General features: G+C 55.2%; 1 protein-coding gene across 19 annotated transcripts in view; it reads right to left on the minus strand.

Moving 5' to 3' along the window:
- The window catches only part of MACF1 (microtubule actin crosslinking factor 1), a 148,692-nt gene that overhangs the window by 61,888 nt on the left and 68,502 nt on the right, over nt 1–18,302 (minus strand). For 15 of the 19 annotated variants that reach the window (XM_074562688.1, XM_074562687.1, XM_074562693.1 and 12 more), the window contains 15 exons: nt 11,774–17,050; nt 11,135–11,284; nt 10,502–10,717; nt 10,253–10,402; nt 9,180–9,413; nt 7,607–7,756; nt 7,279–7,512; nt 6,454–6,681; nt 5,441–5,962; nt 4,917–5,093; nt 4,340–4,463; nt 3,805–4,013; nt 2,691–3,008; nt 1,752–1,918; nt 472–628 (listed from right to left, as the gene is read on the minus strand). In XM_074562688.1, the coding sequence (XP_074418789.1) occupies nt 472–628; nt 1,752–1,918; nt 2,691–3,008; nt 3,805–4,013; nt 4,340–4,463; nt 4,917–5,093; nt 5,441–5,962; nt 6,454–6,681; nt 7,279–7,512; nt 7,607–7,756; nt 9,180–9,413; nt 10,253–10,402; nt 10,502–10,717; nt 11,135–11,284; nt 11,774–17,050 (8,313 nt within the window). The remainder of the gene's footprint in view (nt 1–471; nt 629–1,751; nt 1,919–2,690; nt 3,009–3,804; nt 4,014–4,339; nt 4,464–4,916; nt 5,094–5,440; nt 5,963–6,453; nt 6,682–7,278; nt 7,513–7,606; nt 7,757–9,179; nt 9,414–10,252; nt 10,403–10,501; nt 10,718–11,134; nt 11,285–11,773; nt 17,051–18,302) is intronic. The other 4 variants (XM_074562696.1, XM_074562695.1, XM_074562698.1 and 1 more) reach the window with 2 other exon arrangements.

Genomic DNA, 18,302 nt, shown 5'->3' on the forward strand with positions numbered 1-18,302 from the left:
TGAGTCCAGCCCCGGCGGCTTTCGGCGGAGGCCGGCGCCGTGCCGTGGGGTGCGAGGGCCGTGGGTGACTCAGCAGACGCCGCTCTGCCTCTGAGTCAAACCCTTGGCATATCCTGATTTAAAGCATCACGGTGCCGGAGAGCAGCGGGGGCTTGGATGACGGGAGGCCGCCTTCCACGTCTAGCGAGGGGAAGCACTCAGTGAAAACGAGCGTACTCGGGTCTCCCAATCCCAGATCCTGCCCAGAGCCGGCATGGGAAGGGAAGGGAAACCAGGCAGCGCCTGGACCTTCGCCCCGTTCCCTTCTCCACAAGGCAGGGACCACGGGATGCACACACACAGGGGAGCCCAGGATTCCCGAGACTCATAAAACACCTCCCAGGTCTCTGCTTCCTGGGCTTTATTCCACATTCCAGCAGTTCCACGCCAACTGCCAACTTTCTCAGCCTGGTTCTGGCTCCCGCTGCCCACCTGGATCTGCTGCCGGCACTTGTGCAGCTCCTGGGTGCCCAGGGAGGTCTCAGCGGGCGGCATTTTGCCTTCGCTCTCCTTCAGCCACTTCCTCATGGCCCCGACCAGCTTCCGAAATTCATCCAGTTGCTCCTGGCAGGACGACGCATCCTTTTCTCTGAGAGTGAAAAGGTTTCGGAGAGTCAGAGCTCGTGCTTTGCCTGGCAATTACCCCTGCCTGAATGTAGCACAGTTGTGTCTCTAGGAGCCTTTCTTTTTGTTATTATTATTATTAGATGTTGCTTAGGAAACAGCGCACGCAGTGCCAGCCAAAGCCGGGTACACGCCGCAGCCTCCCCTCGCTGCTGCTGGACCCCCCCAAGCTGCAGCCAGTTGGACTTCTGGGGCCACTCCGGCACCACTGCGGTAGCCAACAGCCACAGGATCACCACTGCTAACCTGCGCCGGCCCTGCACCGGGCTCTTTGTCCGACGCTTTCGGGAAGACAGGGCTCATTCATGCTGCCTCACCCCAGCCAGCTGCAGCCCAGGGGGGCCAGGCTGTGCCCCTCCTCCCCGGCCACGGCTCTCATCTATTCAGCCCATCCCGGAGGAACAAGGCAGCCTGTGGACGGGAGCCACGAGCCCCTCCGGGCTCACCCTCGCCAACCGCAGCTGCGAGCAGCCGGCACAGGGCAGGCCGGAGGCAGCTCCCCATGCGACGCTGAATTACCGGGGATTGTTATGAGATTCATCTGCTTTTCCCCATCACCTTCCCTGTTTTCACCAGGGAGTTTGGAAATACGGCCTGGGAGGTGTGACTCCCCTTGGGGACACAAGCGAGCTGTCCCTCTGACCCTGCTCACGCTCCCATGGCCGATTCGAGCTCAGGCTGCTGCTAAAGCTCCCCTTTACCCCCCCTTTAAGGGGATTCTGGGGACAGGCTGCTCTGCTCTGTCACTTCCCGGAGAGAACGCCTGGCTCCCGATCCCCCGCCAGCACCCTGCTCCCCTCCGGCAAGATGCTCCGGGATGGAGCTGTGGCAGCCCACACGCCGGGAAACGCACGAACGCCGGCTCCTGCAGCACCAGGAATTTTTCACAACGCCCCCAGCCAAGGCTTTTTTTAAAGCGTCAGCTGGAGCGAGCTGCCTTACGTCTCCCGGTGTGGGAGGAGGGAGGCAGGAAGAGATGGCTTGTGCCCGCTCCCCGTGGAAAGGAGATCTCCACAGGGTCTTGCTCTGACCACGAAGCCACCCCCAGACCCACCGCCCCGGGGTGCAGCCACATTCCTGGGACGCACCTCTCTTTTGCCACCTTCTGCAGCTGCAGGAAGTCCTTCTTCAGGGTCTGCAGCTTCTCCTGCTGCTGGCAGGCGCCGGGGGCGAAGCCGCAGGAGCCCAGCTCCGCAGCCAGCTGCTCCAGGGTGGCCAGGTCCTCCTGGTGCTGCTTCATCTCCGAATTCAGTTCCTGCCAAGAGCAAAAGGTGATGCCGACCGTGCCCTCGCCAGCGGACTCGGGCAGAGGGGATGAACCGGGCAGCCCCGCATCCTGGAGAGACTGCGAGCAGCGCCATGAATTCCACCAGTGCTGAGCCGGGGGCATGGCTCAGTCCCACCTGCTCCGCCGGCTCCAGCTCAGCAAATACTTCAAGCAGCTGCGGGAGCAAGTCCCACCTTCCCCAGTGCTGGTGGAATGGCACGGGAGGCCCTAGACCAAGCCAAGTCAACCCCCCCACAGCACGAGTGTCCAGTTTTACGCCAGCTTAGAGAATTTCTGAGGCTGTGGCCAAAACACCCCCCGTAGCAGAGCGCTCATAGGAAACCGGAGGGAAGAATCCTGCACAGCCACGACTGGCCACCAGCATCCACGGCTTCTCCACGGGCTTTGTCACATCCCATACTGCACTTACTGCCAGCACTCGGGCATTTTGCTGTATTAACACCGTGGAGTCTTTAATTGGTAAAACCTTGCTATATTTGGTCTGGCCCCTAAGAGCCTGGCTAGAGATCCCTTCGGAAAACCAGCCTGGCTCCAGGGAAATGCCATTCCCCTCTCTCACTGCCGGAACCAGCCTCAGCCGCTCCGGCCACGCTCCCTTCCCCAAAGAGCCAGCACAGGTCCTGCGGGTCCTGCCAGCCTGGGAGTGAACCAGGGGCTGTTTGCCCAAGACGACACCACAGCGAAATGGCCCTGCCCCAGAAGCCCGAGGCAGGTGGAGTCTTCTCCCCCTGCATCTCACCTGGATGTGCTGGGAGAAGCGAGCGATGTCGCGGTCCGGCTGGTTCCCGGATGCCAACATCCGCGCTCTGCTCTCCGTGAACTGCTGCAATTTCTCCGAGAGCTGCTCGTACTGCTCGACCTTCGGGAGGAGCCCCTTCAGCATGTCCTCCCTCTCCCGCTGCTGCTGGCACAGCCTGCCAAAATGCTCCGTCACCTCTGCCAGCTTGCCCTGCAGGGCAGAGGCCGTGGGGCTGTCTGCTGCCTCCGTGAACCGCGTCACCATCTCACGGGTGGCTTCCAGGCAGCTCTTCTGCCTGGCGATGTCCTGCTTCAGCTTCTGTGGCAAGCACACATAGAGAGGATGCCATTTTAGGAAGGCTCTTGAGCAAAACTGAACTGGCACAGAGTCTGGGCTGCCCTTGGGAAAGAACGGTTGGGCAAGAATACTTTTCTATCCCGCTTTTCCTTTGTAGAATCAGAATCATAGAATGGTTCGGGACCTTAGAGCCCACCCAGTGCCACCCCCTGCCCTGGGCAGGGACACCTCCCACCAGCCCAGGTTGCTCCAAGCCCCGTCCAACCTGGCCTTGAACCCCTCCAGGGATGGGGCAGCCACAGCTTCTCTGGGCAGCCTGGGCCAGGGGCTCACCCCCCTCACAGCAAAGAGTTTCTTCCCCAGATCTCATCTCAATCTCCCCTCTTGCAGTTCAAAACCGTTCCCCCTCGTCCCATGGCTCCCCTCCCTGCTCCAGAGTCCCTCCCCAGCTTTCCTGGAGCCCCTTGAGGGACTGGAAGGGGCTGGAAGGTCTCCCCGGAGCCTTCTCTTCTCCAGGCTGAACCCCCCCAGCTCTCTCAGCCTGTCCCCACAGCAGAGGGGCTCCAGCCCTCTGATCATCCTCGTGGCCCTGCTCTGCCTTCTCCCGGTGCCTGATATCTAAGCTCTGCTTGTGATCAGAAAAGAGACTTTCAACAGGTCTGTGTCCTGGCTTAAAGAAATTATGTAAAGGTTCTGCTCATATCCCTTTTTAGGGTTTTTTGGGCTTTCAGAATACTGCAGCTAACCCCCAGCAACTGCCGCGCACGTCCTGCAGACAGGCGTGTTTGAGGCCAGGGAGCGCAGGGACCAGCCGTACCATGCTTGTGGCAAGCGAGTCCTGGATGGATGTGGAGGAGAGCGCGGCCAGCTGCTCTCCTTCCAGGCTCTTCTCGATCTCAGCCACCGACTGGAGGAGGCTCTCCAGGCTCTCCTGGACGCTCTGGGACTGGGCGATGGATTTCTGCAGCAGGTCCGAGCGCTCGGCCATCTGCTGGGAGAGGCTCTGGAAGCGGCTGACGATGGCATCTGCAGATTTCAGCACAAAGGTGGATCAGCGGCAAAGAGCTTCTCACTCGGTGAGCGTCAAGGATCACCTTTGGTTCCTACCAAACTCTGACAACGAATCCCCCCAAACCCAGCAGCAAGACAGGGGACCTAACACAAACATCCAGCCTGGATCACAGCCCTCCCCACGTGCAAACAGAAGCCCTGAGGACGCGCTGCTGCGTACCTCTGCTCCACCTTCCCCCAAAAGTGGGAGACTTCATCTTTCCTCCCTCCCCAGGTTGTTCTCACGCTCTCCCCAAACATCCCTGCTCACGCCGGCGGCTGCTTTGCTCTTTGCTCTGTACCTGTTGTTTCCTGAATGTGCCCGTGGTCCGGGGCTGGCTCCCCTTGCACCTCCAGCAGGGACCGAGCCGCTTTCTGGAGCTTCTCCACCGGCACCTGATGCTCAGCGAGGTCTCCCTGCAGCTGCTGCTTTGACACAGGACAAGGCAAAATCAGTCGTGGTGGGTGACATGCAGAGGACCTGCACCCGTGGGGAGCTCTGGGCTCTATTTAAACCCCGCTGAGGGACCCTGTTCACTTCATCACAAAATCACTAAGAAAAATAACGTAGGTCGGAAGGTCCAACACCAGAGCTGGATCAGAAGGTCTGGGCTGTCCCAGGACCCAGCCACCCTCATGGGGGAGGAACGTCCCCCCAGTGTCCCACTGGGATGTGCCCTGTGGCAACCCATGACTGGAACCCCTGGTCTGTGCTCTGAGCACCTCTCAGAGGAGTCTGGCTGCATCTGATCTGCAGCGCCGGGACCTGCTGGCCCTGCAGGTGCATCTTTCCACTCAACCAGCAAAAAAAAGCAAAGAGGTCAAGTCTCTGTCCTGCTGCCAAATTCCCATCCAGGAGATCCCCCAAGGACCCCGTACCTTAGCGCTGGCGAGCTGCTTTTGCAGAACGGCCGGATCTGAAGAAACCGTCTCCGAGAGCAGTTTCCCAACGGCAGCTTCGCTCTCCTGCAGCCACGTCCTGAGAGACTCTGCCACCTCCTGGAACTGCTGGTAGTGATCCAGCAAGGTGTTCAGGTGGGAGCCAAGCTTGGTGCACTGCAAAGGAGCAAGAAGACATAACGGGAGGATGCACACAAGCACAGAGCAATCTGGGCACTGGTGGAAAATGCCCCGAAATCATCAAGAAAGAAAAAACAATTAAAAAACCAATCCTGCCATATGTGTTAAAGGAATTACAGGAGGCAACATGCAGACCAACACCTAGACAGAGGGTGTTGCTCCTGCCCAAGCCCTGAAGAAGACCATGTTTGTCCTACAATCTACATAAGTCCAGCCAGACGCTCAAGAGAAATGTCCCTCTGCCATCCCTGCTGGTTCTACACGCGCAGGAGGAAAACAGCACCCAGAGTTCAACTCCCAGCCTTGCAAAGCCCTTCCCATACCTTGGAGTGCAGCGTGGTGTACCGCTGTGTCGCATCCTCCAGCTTGCTCTTGACCACGCTCCCAGACATCAGTGACTGGGACCCTGCGTCCCCAGCAGCTCCCTCCACGTCCAGCACCTTCTGCCCCGACATGGTAACAAACCGCAGGTCGCCTTTGTGGGAGATCACATCTTCTGAGAAGCTCCCCTGCCGCAGGAGCAGCTGCCGGAGGGCCGCGGGGTCGCTGTCCCCCTTGTACATCCCCTCCAGATCTTGCTCCGCTTGCTTCAGCCAAGCTTCAAACTCCCCGTGATCCCGCAAGAACTTCTGCAGCTCGTCCCGCAGGACTTGCACTTGCTTCAGCCGCGTTTCCGACTGCGAGAGGGAAGCTGCGTACTGGTCCTTCAGCTCTGCCAGCCGGCCCTGGAGCCGGTCCCGCTCCTCCCCAGCCAGGCTGTGGCCATGCTTGTCCAGGAAAGCCTGCGCCGACTGCGTGGCCAGAATGACGTCCTGCTGCTGGGACAGCAGCTCCTGGTGCTGGGCCTGAAAGATCATAGGATTATAGAATGGTTCGGCTTGGAAGGGACCTTAAAGATCATCCGGTTCCAACCCCCCTGCCATGGGCAGGGACACCTCCCACTAGACCAGGTTACTCAAAGCCCTGGTCTGGAATCTGGCGAGCAAAGGTGATGCTTATGACTGAAGGTCTCTGCCCACCAGCACCCAGCGAGTGCAGCGAGGCCACACACGTGACCAAGCCTCCGCACCCTCCTACAGCACTAGGAAGGTGGGGGAGCACCCCAAGGTTGCCCACAGGAGAGTAACCCCTTCTCTGACCATGATGGGCACCATCTTTCATTACCCTGATTGCACTGTGGCACCCACCCAGCGTCGCAGGGACTTGCGAAGTATCCCATACGGAAAATCACCCTGAACACATGTTTTGGAGGCCAGACCCATCTAACACCCCGTCCCACTCCCAGGGTCAGTGGTTGGTCAGAAAGCTTTGAGAGGGACAAGGCGTTGGTCCTGACCTTCAGCCTCTCGTACTGCTCATCCAGGCTCTCAGCAGCGCTGTCTGCTCCCACGACGTGGCCATCGGGGACATCCCGAGGGCCTGTCCCCCCTCGCACCCCTGGCGCTTGCTCGATGGGGTGCGGTCTGTACTCCAGGAGCTCTCCCTTCTGCTCCAGCGATGCCACCCAGTTCAAAAGGGAATCGATCTTATTGCTGTTCTCCTCCAGCTCTTTGGCAGCTTTCACCTGAAAGCACAAAAGCTCCAGATAAGAACGTCCCGTTTTACGCATGTTCAGCAAACGGCTGCATGGGGAAAGGAACGAAAATCAATGGAAGAAAAAAAACCCCAAACAGTTTTCCAGCCACAACAAATGCCTGAGGCACTCACAGACCTCCAAAACACTTTGTGGCTCTCTGAAAGGGGACAAGGTGCAAAGAAGTTGTGAATAAATTCAGCCTTTCTGCTACGTTGCATTTCTAACCCTGATACAACCCCGGGCCCCCGCCCCGAAGGGCTGCGACTCCACTCCTGGGCATCGCTTTCACCGCCGGCACGTGGAGCTGCCCGGAGCGCGAGCTCCCGCTAAAGGCTGGCCCAAAGGCAAAGCAAAGTGCCTTTTACTCCCCAGTTCCCTCCACAACCAGCTCGTCTGTGGCTGTGTTTCACAAGGGAGCACGGCGTCAGTGCCCCACCTTGCCCAGGGGACAGAGAGGAACGCTAAATTCCTTCACACCGTATCTCCCAGATGAATACCAGAACCTCGAGTGAAAGTGACCGCACCGACCGGACCTCGCCGCCCACCTCAGGCAGAGCCCAGGGGCTGCAGCTCTTTGCCTGGTACCTTTTCAGTCTCCTGCTGCACTGCAGCAGTCACAGCGCTCTCCAGCTCCTTCTGGGCCATCTCCGTCCTCTCCTGCAGGGACCGGTACTGCTCCTTGGCATGCTGGAGCTTCTCTTGCAGTGCTGCCAGCTCCCCAGGCTCCATCTTCGCCTTGTTCTCCTCCAAAAACTCCTCTGTGCTTTTCAGGACGCTGGCGAAGGAGGCGGCTCGGGTGTGCATGCTCCTCTGCAGCTCCTGGGCAGACAATGCCGTAAGGCTCCGTGTGCTCCCCGAGGCAGCGCCGAGCCCCTCCGCCGTCTGACCCCCCCCCATTTTTTAAAGCACCGACCTTAACATCGCTTTGCCTCTGCTGCAAGGCGGACAGGTCGCCTTCGCTGGCTGCTCTCTGCTGCTCTGCCAGCGCGTCCTCTGCCTGGCACAGCCAGCGGCTCAGCTCGGCCAGGCTCTGCGCCCGGGCTGCCTGCTGCTCCTGCAGCGTCTGCGGGCAGAGGGGACAAGGGACAGTTAGTACCGGTGCCACACCTCCAGCCACGCACATCGCTGAAAGGCAAGGCGAGAGGTTACAGCTGGAGCATCTCCTGGAGGCGAGGATGCAGCACAGAAAACGGCTTCTGCAGCTCTCCGGGTGCTCCCTCTCCCTCTCGGACGCTGCGGGAATGGCGCTGAGGTGCCGAGTCCCTGCCGAGCAGGAGCTGCTCACTGCACGTTTGCCACCATTCCAGCAGGTTTCTCTCCATCTGCTCTTTTGAGAAGCCAGGTGAGCTCCAATGTGGAGCTACGCTCCAGGTCACGCACTCCTCTCCCGGGAGAGCTCAGCCAGAAGTTTCTGTGCCTTTTCCATTCAACCTCAGAGACACTGAAGCTCATCTAATGAGAGGTAACAACAACCTGAGGTCAGGCAGCACCACCACGGAGCCCCAGACAACCTAAGCAGGCTGGTTTTTTGATCCTGGGGTTGGAGAGGGAGCCCGGGAGAGAGAAGCGTTTCTGTAGCTGACCCAGCTCCTCCGTTTTGCTGCCAGAGCACGATACAGAAGCGCCTGTTTGAGCAATTGAGCATGATGTGACCCGAGAGTCCCTGCAACGGTCCCGCTCCCCTTTCCCGGGGGAGGCAAAGGTTTTTGAGTTTCACTGGGCATTTCAGCAAGGTGATGTACAAACTTTTTGCAAAACACTGTGCTTGTTTCTCCCAGTCATAAGATAAACAACAGAAGCAAATTGAAAGAGCCTTCTTAAGAGCTCTTCAGCTGCAAAGCGAGTTCTTCCTGGGTTAGGATGGGCGCACACTCAATCTGAAAAAGCAAAGCAAACTGGTTAATATACACACACACACACTCCACAGAGGACAGGCAAGAGTTACAGAGAGCAATTGTTAATAAAAACCACATTAATCCTGTCTTGAATAAGAGGATCCATGCAGTGACGGCTGCTGCAGCAATGCAGCAGAGACCTGAGGACTTGCTTTTGCAGCTGCCTGCTGCCTCGATACACCGTCAGCTGGTTCTCTGGGACAGCAATACCTGACTTGTGCAGTGGAAATAAGACACTAAAACTGCCAGGTGTCTGCGGTGGCCCCTCTGCACAGGGCTTTTCTGGTGGGGTTACAGAGACCAGGGTTTATTCCACCCAGCCCAAAGCAACTCGGTGTCTAGCAGAGGGCTGCCGGGCTGCGCTACCCCGGCAGGGCTCCACCTTTTGGGAGGAAAGCGACTTTCCGCCTGGGAGTTACGTGGTAGGAAGAAGACAGACTTTAGAGGAAGCTCATGATGTGCAATGAAAAGTCATAAACTGTGAGTGGCATGCACATGAAATCCCAAATACGAGGTGTTTCAGCGCACGTTCTTGTGGCCGGGAAGCGCTTCAGCGAGCAAACTGCAGTCAGGAAGCAGATGTTTCACAACCTTCACCTGATCCGTCTGCTCCACTTGCTGGAGACAGACCTGCAGGACCTCCACCCGAGCCGTCACACGCTCCGACAGGTCCCGGAAAGCCTTTTGCAGCTCATTGAGCAGCCTCAGCAGCTGCCTGCTCTGCTGAGGGGTCAAGTCCTGGGCGTGCTCCGAGATAAGGAACTGGATGTCGAAGGCAGTAGCATCGAGCTGAGACTTGATGTCTGCGAGGGGCTCCTTCAGCTCCTGAATGGGAGAGAAAAGACCTGTCAGGCAAAATGACTCTGCAGCCAGCGCTGTCCTGCACTGTCAGCATCCGATGGGACACGCGGACAGGCAGCAGTGTGCACCCAAAAAAGTGCTTTGTCACCAGAACAATATATTGCAGAAACCCCAAATGCTCCCAAAAGCACACTCAGCACTGAGGTGACAGCATCTCACCGCAGCAATTTTCCAACATTCCTCTGCAAGAGGCCTCCAGCACCTCACCAAGAGGTTGCCTGGACCACGTGTGCCGCGCCGCCCTTGGGTCTGAAGACAACCCTGAAGATGACCCAGACCTGGCCCCATCCAGACCATGGTGACTCCATGTGCCAACATCAGCTCTCAACGCCTTCAATCCCCTGACTTCAACGCCAAGGTGCTACCAGCAAACAGGAGATGCTGAACTGACCAAATCTTGAGAGCTATCGCTAAAAGATGAATAAAATGTGGAGGGGAACGTGGGCTCCTCGTACAGTCGATGGAGACCGGGGCAGGTGTGACCGAGGGGGTTCTCAGAGCCCCCATGGAGGAAGCAGCTCTCTCCTCAGCATCGCAGAGCCTGGTGAGAATCCCTCCCAGTCGCTCAGCCCCACCACACACCTGCGTTTGAGCATGTTCCCCACACGGCCAAAGCAGGTGGTTTGTGTATTGTGGAAACAAATGACTTTGGAGCAAATACAATATTGTTGCTCCTCCTGCAACACAGGATAAGGGCAAACCCTTGGTAGGCTCCAGGAGGGAAGCAGGATTAAAAGCTTCTCCTCCGCGCAGAGGACAGCAACTTCATCAGCCAGAAGGATTAGGGGCATTGCCATGGTTACCTTGTAGTGCTGGAGGCAGCGACTCAAGCTGCTGGCATCAGTCGCGTGGGGGTAATCGCTGCCGTCCAGCGACTCTGCTGTGCCAGAGACCCAGCTCAGCAGCTCCTGGAGTTTGCCCTGGAGAGTCTCATGATGTGCCAGGATTTTAGCCTGAAAACCAGAAATGCATCATTTAAAGAAGGAGCAGGGCGCTCCAAGGAAGGAGCGCAGGGATGCTCGGGGGGCAGCAGGGACAGGTGCCAGCTCTACCTTTTCAGTCTCTGCTGCCCCGCGAAGGTTTTGCAGCCGGGACTCCAGGACATCACTGGCGGAGCTCAGAGACTTCTGGAGGTTCTTGGCATCCTTCTCCAAAGCCTTCAGTAATTGCTCAGGGACTTCTTCAGGGGGGTTGGCCACAATCCACTTCACGGCGTCCAACTCCTGATTCACTGGGAAGCTCAGCTCCTGCAGCTCGGCGCCCAGGGCCTGAGGCAAGACAGCATCGTTATGTCTAAGATACGGTGACTTCATCTTCCCACTGCCAAAACTGAGGAAAGGTTTCGGAGACCCAGCTCCGAGCACTGCGTCTATCTCCTACAAAGATCCATCACCACCCTCCAGCCCCACTCCAGCTGCCAGCACTCGCCTGTCTTTCTCCAGGCTGTAAAAGTCATTTCAGCCACGCTTAGGTTATTGTCTAAGCAGGGAGGAGAAGGTGAGCCAGAGGCAGTGCCAGAGAGGGGAGGGTTTGCAAATAAATGCCTGTTAAAAACTCGAGTCTGACCTCCCCGGCTGGCTCCCAGCAGCGGGGAGGAGGTGCAAGGGCTGTGCATGGAGCTGGGGAGAGGAGAGACGAGCTCCGTCCTGCCCGATGCCGGCCAAGCCTGGCCCAGCCTCGCTCACCTCCGCCTGCTGCAGCAGGTCGTGCAGGGCTGCCAAATTCTGCTCCGCCGGCTGCACCCGTTTGATTCTCATCTCGATATCTCGGAGCATGGAGAGATAGGATATCAGCTTCTCGTCATGCTCCAGACACATCTTCTTGCTGAACATGATCTACAGAACCAAAGAGTAAAACAAAACCTCAGATTTAGACAGAAACGAAAACAAAGGATTATATACTATTCTTTTTTTCGAAGAAGAAATCTGTTAATAACATTCCATTTCAGGGACTTTCCACTTGCTAGCCTTATCTACAAGATTTACTACAGGAAAAATAAAGCATGCGGCTCTTTTTCCAACATAAGCTTATAAATGGCAAGAGATCTCTGGTGTTACAGTAAAAGTGCCAAAAAAGAGTCCTACTTATTAGTCATTTATAAGTAATGCTCTAGCAAAAAGAAACCACAACTAAGCCTTGAGTGTTTTCCAGTCATACATCACCGCGTCCTTTGCCAAATCCATTGCAGCTGATACTGCAACATCAAGCTCAAAGATCCACTCTTGTTCTGGCTGTCCTCTGTGCCGAGGACCTTGGACAGATTTAACATCAAACATACACAAATAGCTCAAAAAAAATTGAAATAGCAAAAAGTACCAATTTACCTGGGCTGGTCTCGTGGATTCCCTCGAGGTTTCCAGCAGCTCTCCCTCCACTATCACAGGTAAGAGCAAGCCCCGATCGCCAGGACCCGGCTGCCTGGTCCTCTCCGGGGGTGTTTCTCCTTGGGATTTTGGAGGAACAGGGGCTTGGTCTGTGCTGATCTCCATTGCTTGCTCTTCCCGTGTCTCTTCTCCAAGCTCAAGGACTGTGGAGGTTTCCTGAACTTCTCTGGGTTCCTCTCTGATAATTAATTCACCGGGCAGTTCGCCTGCTGCAGGGGCTGCACTGGCCACGTCACCGGCGGTTTCCACCTTGGTGTTTTCCTGGGTCATCCTCTCCTCCAGGCTAAATGCCACTGAGGAATCGTGACCATTTCTGATCGCACCTTTCGTCACCTCTCGAGTTTCCCCTTGTCCTGGGGGAACAGGGGACACCTGACCCCCCGCGAGCTTTTCTTTGTCTTTCTCAGAAACTGTTTTCCTTTCTTTTTCATCCCTGCGGCTCCCCCTGGGCTTGGCCGCCTCTCTTGCCAACCCAGCAGTAATCTTGGTGGTGGTTTCATGTTCTGGTTCTGGCATGCCTGAGACAAAGTCCCCATCCTCCTCCTTCCCTGGAGTTTCTTTGGAAATCGGAAAAGGGAGGGACTGCTTTTCCACAGAAGACTTCTCTGGCTGAGCACCGCCTCCTGGGATACCTGTCTGCTTTGCTTTCTTTTTCTTGCTTTTCTGCTTTTGGGTAGGTTTTAGCTCAGTTTCACTTACTTGTTCTTGATCAACTGGACCTTCTGCACCCAGTCTTGGGGTTTCTCCTTCAATGTGCCTGACAGTTTTTTTACCTGCAAGCTTATCTCCTGCAGGCTTCACAGGGATGCCAGTCCCAGGGGGTTCTCCAGACTCTGTAGGGCGCATCTTTCCCTTCCCTCGACCCACAGTAACAGATTCCTTCGGGGCTGCCGGGGTCACCCCATCCAGGCTGCCCGCTCGCTCTCCTTGCTCAGAAGCCACCACTGCACCTTCTTCACCTCCCACAACTCCCTCTGCACTTACAAATGCTCTCCTCCTCCTCCTCTCCTCGCTGTCCTCCACTCTGTGAAGCACGTCCATGTCCAAGAACAACTGCTCTTTCTCCAGTCCCTCTGCTTTCCCTGTCCCTCGATCTGCTTCTCTCCTTGATGCCTCCCCCTGAGCTGCTCCCACCTGGAAGCTGCTTTTTGCAATCCCTTTTTCCACAGCCCTTACTACCACCGTCTCTTCGGGGAGAGATGCTGTACCTAATACTGGGGGGTATTCTGGAGTCAGTTCAACCTTTTCTTGAGGATGATGTGTTACGCCATCCTCTGAAGTTTCCTGAGGTTTTGATTTCCCTTCTGTCGGTGTCACTGGAGATCTCTCGGTGGCGGTGGCTGCACCTCCAGCCACATTGTAGCTCACGGCTTCAGATCCAGCTTTGTGCTCAGCACCATCAGACTTCTTAGCAACACTGGTAGAGGCAATGACATCTTCCTCTTTTGGAGATTTTTTTTCCGTTTTTTCCTGGAAAAGGTGGGATTTACCTACTTGGCAGACCTCAGAACCATATTTGTCTTCGGCTATTTGCACCTCTTGAAGACCAGCAGCTAATTTTTGGCTAACCAGTTCTTTTTCAACAGCTTCCTTTAAGGTCAGTCGTTTCCCACTACCAGCATCAACAATTCCTCCAGTCCTCATCTGGTTGGTGGCGATGAGTTTGGCCATCTCCTCATCCAGCAGCCCTTGCTCCACCGCAGCCCTCAGGGAGAGCCTCTGGCTGACGGTCCCCTCCACGACCCCCCCGCTGTCTGCCTGAGCCTGCAGCAACCGCAGTGTGGGCAGAAGGTCCACCTTCCTCAGCCTCACCGCCTCAGTGCACGTGAGCTTGTGCCCCGTCACCTCATCCTTGATGGCTCTGAAGGGATGGACTTCCAGATACCGCTGGCCAGATTCAATGTCGATTTTACACTTCTTTGTGAACTCCGAGTAGGGAACGATCATGCAGGTCTCAGGATCTACAATTCCTTCTTTCATTTCTGAAGATGACAGGACTTTCTCCATAACCTGCTCGGGCAGCAAGCCCTGCTTTACTGCTTGACAGAGTGCCAGTCTCTGGCCAGAAGCAGGATCAAAAATGCTACCGCTCCCAGCCTGGATTTCTTGCACTTTCCTCTGGAAGTCCAGACTAAGGAGCCCTAACGATACTGCCTGGGGCAAGGGCAGTTTCTCCTTTGTAACTGGATGAACGTAGTCCTGCAGGCACACGCTTTCAGCTTTCGCGAGTTCGTTGCATAAATCTTGATGGATCAAACCATGTTTCTCTGCGTCGTTTACTGAAAGCCTCATTCCAGACACATGGTGGATGATTCCTCCCTCAGCAATCTGCTTGGTCAAGAGTTGAAAAGCTTCTTCCTTTTTCAGGAGTCCTTTTTCAACAGACTCTGCAACAGTCAAAGGCTGCTTGGTTTTAGGATCCACAATTCCACTGGTCTCAGCCTGTAAGCTAATGAGCTTCTGTCTGGTCACCTCATCAGTGCCTTTCCCTTTGGAAGCCTTCTCCAGCTTGACCAGCTCTTTCTGACTTGTTGGCTCTATGAGGCCCAGATTTGAAGCCAAAGTGACCGATACTTTTTTGCCACGTTTCAAGTCAACGATCCCTCCAGTAACAACTTGCCCTTCCAAGATCCTCATTGCCGTTTCCTTGTCCAGAAGGCCAACTGCAGCAGCATCCTTGATAGAGTAGACAAAGTTATTGCCTGGGTCAAGAACACCACTTATCGCTTTGTCAGACGTGAGTACCTTCTGGAGAAGGTTCTCATCCATCAGACCTTCTTCAATGACGTCCTCAGTGGTTAACGATTCACGTGTATGCGAGTCAAAGAAGCCACTGAACATCTTCATTTTCTCTATTAGTTTCACAGCTGTGTGGCTGGGCACCACCCCATGGGCCACTGCTTCATTGAGAAGAAGCGTCTTCCCTGTCTGCTCATGGATTATGCCACCACTTTGGAGCTGCACCAACAGCATTTCCAAAGTGTCCTCTGCTTCCTGCTCTGCAGGGGCTGGCAGGTACGTGTCACCAACACTCTCATCATCTAATACTTCTTCCCCTTCTCCTTCTTGCACTTCCAATACACTTTCAATGTTTTCACTTTGCCTCTCTGTTTGTTCTGCCTCTCCAGTTTCAGGGAGCACAACCTCATCTGCTCCCAGCACACCATTCTCAACTGTTTCCTCGTTTGGCATATAAATCTCTCTAACATCTTCTGCCTCTAGTTCAGGTTCCTCCACACCCTGAGACCCCTCTGCCATGATTTGCAGTCTCTCTCTACTTTCTGGAACATCCATCGATATGCAGATTTCACTTTTCACAACAACTGTCCCACTTTCCGATGCCATCTTCTGATCTTTGATACTTTCCGCTCCATCTACTGTAGCAGGCTTGGACTCTTCTGCCTCCATCATTATTTCCTCTGTTTCTCTGAGGCCACTATCAAGGTCATCGGGACGTCCTGGCATTGATAATTTTACCCGATGTCTGTCCTTGCTTGCAGAAGCTACTTGCTGTCTTGCAAGTTCAGCATCATTTTCACTCTTGATGGTAGCCTGTTCAGTATAAATCTGCTTTTGCTCCTCCACAAGCAGGATATCTTTGGCATCCTCTAACAGGAGGCTTTCAGGTCCCATCACCACCTCCCCATTCTCCAAAGCAGTTCTGGGTGGTAGGACCTTTTGGCTTTCTTCTTTTGAAGGAGCAAATTGGAACTCAAGCTGCTGTGAAGCCAAGCCATTGCAAGGCTCTCTTTCAAGAGCTGCATCTGTCTTTGTCTCCTCAAAGCTTTCACTCTCTTCCAACATGTGCGCGCGGGATCCATTTTCTTGCATTTGGATGAGGGCTTTAGTGAGATTGTTCAACTCTCCATCTACTAAGAGCAGCTTCTGGCCATCGTGGATGTTGATGTAGCTGTGGGTCATTAAGTGGAACATCAGCCTTTCGTCCTCACACCTTAGCAGAGGGTCACTTTGCTCTTTGTGACTTGTGGGACTCCTCCCAGGAGAGCTCTGGCCATGCCTGCTTCTGCTTGGAGAGCCAGTAAGCTGCACGCTGGCCATGACATCAGGTATGACTGTTGATTTCAGCTTCTGCACCACATCTCTCTCCAAGATGCCATGTTCAACTGCTTTCTTCCAGGACAACACCTCAGTGGTTTCTGGTATAAAGACAGCCTTAATGAGTTGCCTTTTGCTGAGAATCTTGTAAACCAACTCTGTAGACAGGATTCCTTGCTCTAAAGCGTCTGCAACTGGGACAATCTCCCCCGTCTCTGGCCACAGGAGCCCCATGAAGGACCAGAGGGATTCCAGGACCACCAGTGCAATCCTCGGTGCTACCAACTCTTTCCTTACAGCTTCATCAATTGTCAGTCTCTCTCCTGTGACGGTGTCGATGATGCCACCTGTCTGAAGCTGCCGGACAAGAAGTGTGCATGCCAAATCCTGGTCAATTAAATTATGTCTCACAGCCTCGTCCACAGTCAGCCTGTGCCCTGTCCTGGGGTCAACAATGCCACCAGCAAAGAGCTGGGCTTCCAGCAACCTGACCGTTACCTGCCTGTCTATCAGCCCTTCCTGGACGGCACGGAAAATGCTGACTTTTCTGCCTGATTTCAAGCTCACCATCCCACCCGCCAGCTGCTTGACGGGGAGCAGCCTCAGTCCAGTCTCCTGGTGGACGATGCATCGGTGCACGAGCTCAGGCAGACTGATTTTCTCAGCAGTGTTGGGGTCAATCAAATCCTTGCCGCTCTCCAGGTGAGACAGAAGCCTGGAACAAAGCTCGGGGGTAAGAAGCTTTTCTTGCACCGCTGTCTCCATGCTGATTCTGCCCTGATGGGCTTTAAAGCCCCCGGTGACAAGCTCAGCTTCAAGGATCTTTAGGCCAACGCTCTCACTGATCCTCCCCTCTTCTATCGCAGCAACGACGGGTAGGAGCTGCCTCCCTTCACATCTGACTTCTTCCACCCTGTCGAGAGCATCCTTCAATTCCTGCAGCACCTGGAATGTCCTGAGATCGATGATGTTTCTTGCCAGACCTTTCTCCAAGGAGAGTTTCTCATTGGTCTCTGGAACAACTAAGTCAGATGTGATAACCTGGGCCTCCAAGAGGACGAGGCCAGTGTCTTGATCTATAAGACCTCTCTGCATGGCACCAAAGACAGGAAATATTTCTACCGTGCCAAGATCGATCACTCCTGCCACTGCTTCGCTGCCCTAGAACAGAAAGAGAAGGAAAAGAATTAAATCAAAATTGAGCATTTCCTCAACTCAGACGGTATGAGGTCCAGGGAGGTCTCAGTTTCAAAAATAAAGTTTAAAAACCCTGAACAGGCTAGAAAGCGAGTCCCAAAGTGTTTGAAATGCAACTCCAAAGGCATCACAGCACGTAAACTGGTGCATTTGCTAGCTTGCACATTGCCAGCAAGTTTTAATGCTCATTTCGTCCATCACCCGGGGCAGCACTGAGATGCTTCCAACATCCACCAACAGTAACGCAGCAAAGCGGCAAGCAGCAAAACCCAGAAGTGCTTCTAATGCTCCATGGAGAAACAGAGGGAAGGAGACCAACAAGCACACCAAAGCCGATCAGCAACTCCAGTTTCAAGAAGTGAAGACAACACAAGTCCCACTGTGTACGCAGAGGAGAGAGACCCCCAAAGATGTCCACTTCAGGGTGTCTAGGAACCTCTCCCAGCGCAGTTTCCACCCTGACTCCTGCCATGCTTTAAATCCTGCACTTCCCCAAGCCGATCTCAAGAGCCAGGACAGCCGGGGAACACCGCGGAGCCCCGTGCCGTGGAGCAGCTCCCCAGCCAGCAGACCGGCCATGCACTAGGGCAGGAGCGCTGCATGCAGGGCAGCTCCCCAAGCACGGCCACCGGCACCCGCGCTGCCCCGACTGGACCTCGACGTAGCAGATGGGGCAGGGGGAGAAATGTAAGAACTTGGAGGTCCCAGCAGGGAAACAGTGACAGACGGGAACAGACCATCTACTTCGGTGTTTCTGGAGGGGCTGTTCTCTTCTTGCTGGCATCCCCACAGGGAGGGTAATAATTAAGATGATAAAGAGCAACAGCTCTTTGGACGTCTGGGTTTCACCCAGTCCCACCGGTTGGGTATAAGGTTGGCCCAAGCACTGAAAGAATTTTGTGGGTATAGGGAGGAGGGATTGTGGAATTAATTCCTTTTGCACCCCCAAGACCCTCAGATATTTTTTTTTTATCGGTGAGTCTAACAGCGCGGGCGGCGGGGGGTGTTGGTGGCTGCGGCACAGCTGGGTTACGGCACAGCAGAGCACGCTGCCTCCACCACGCCGGTCTGCAGATCCCCCCCTGCCTTCTGCTGGAAAAACATCTCCACCATCACCGCCAGACTCAGGCATGCATGTTCGGAGAGGAACAAGCACGGAAAGACAGAGAAGAGGAGGGGGGGGAAAAAAGAGGAAGATAAAAAAGGAGATGGGAGG

This window comes from Larus michahellis, chromosome 19, assembly GCF_964199755.1.
Source record: "Larus michahellis chromosome 19, bLarMic1.1, whole genome shotgun sequence".
NCBI lineage: Eukaryota > Metazoa > Chordata > Aves > Charadriiformes > Laridae > Larus > Larus michahellis.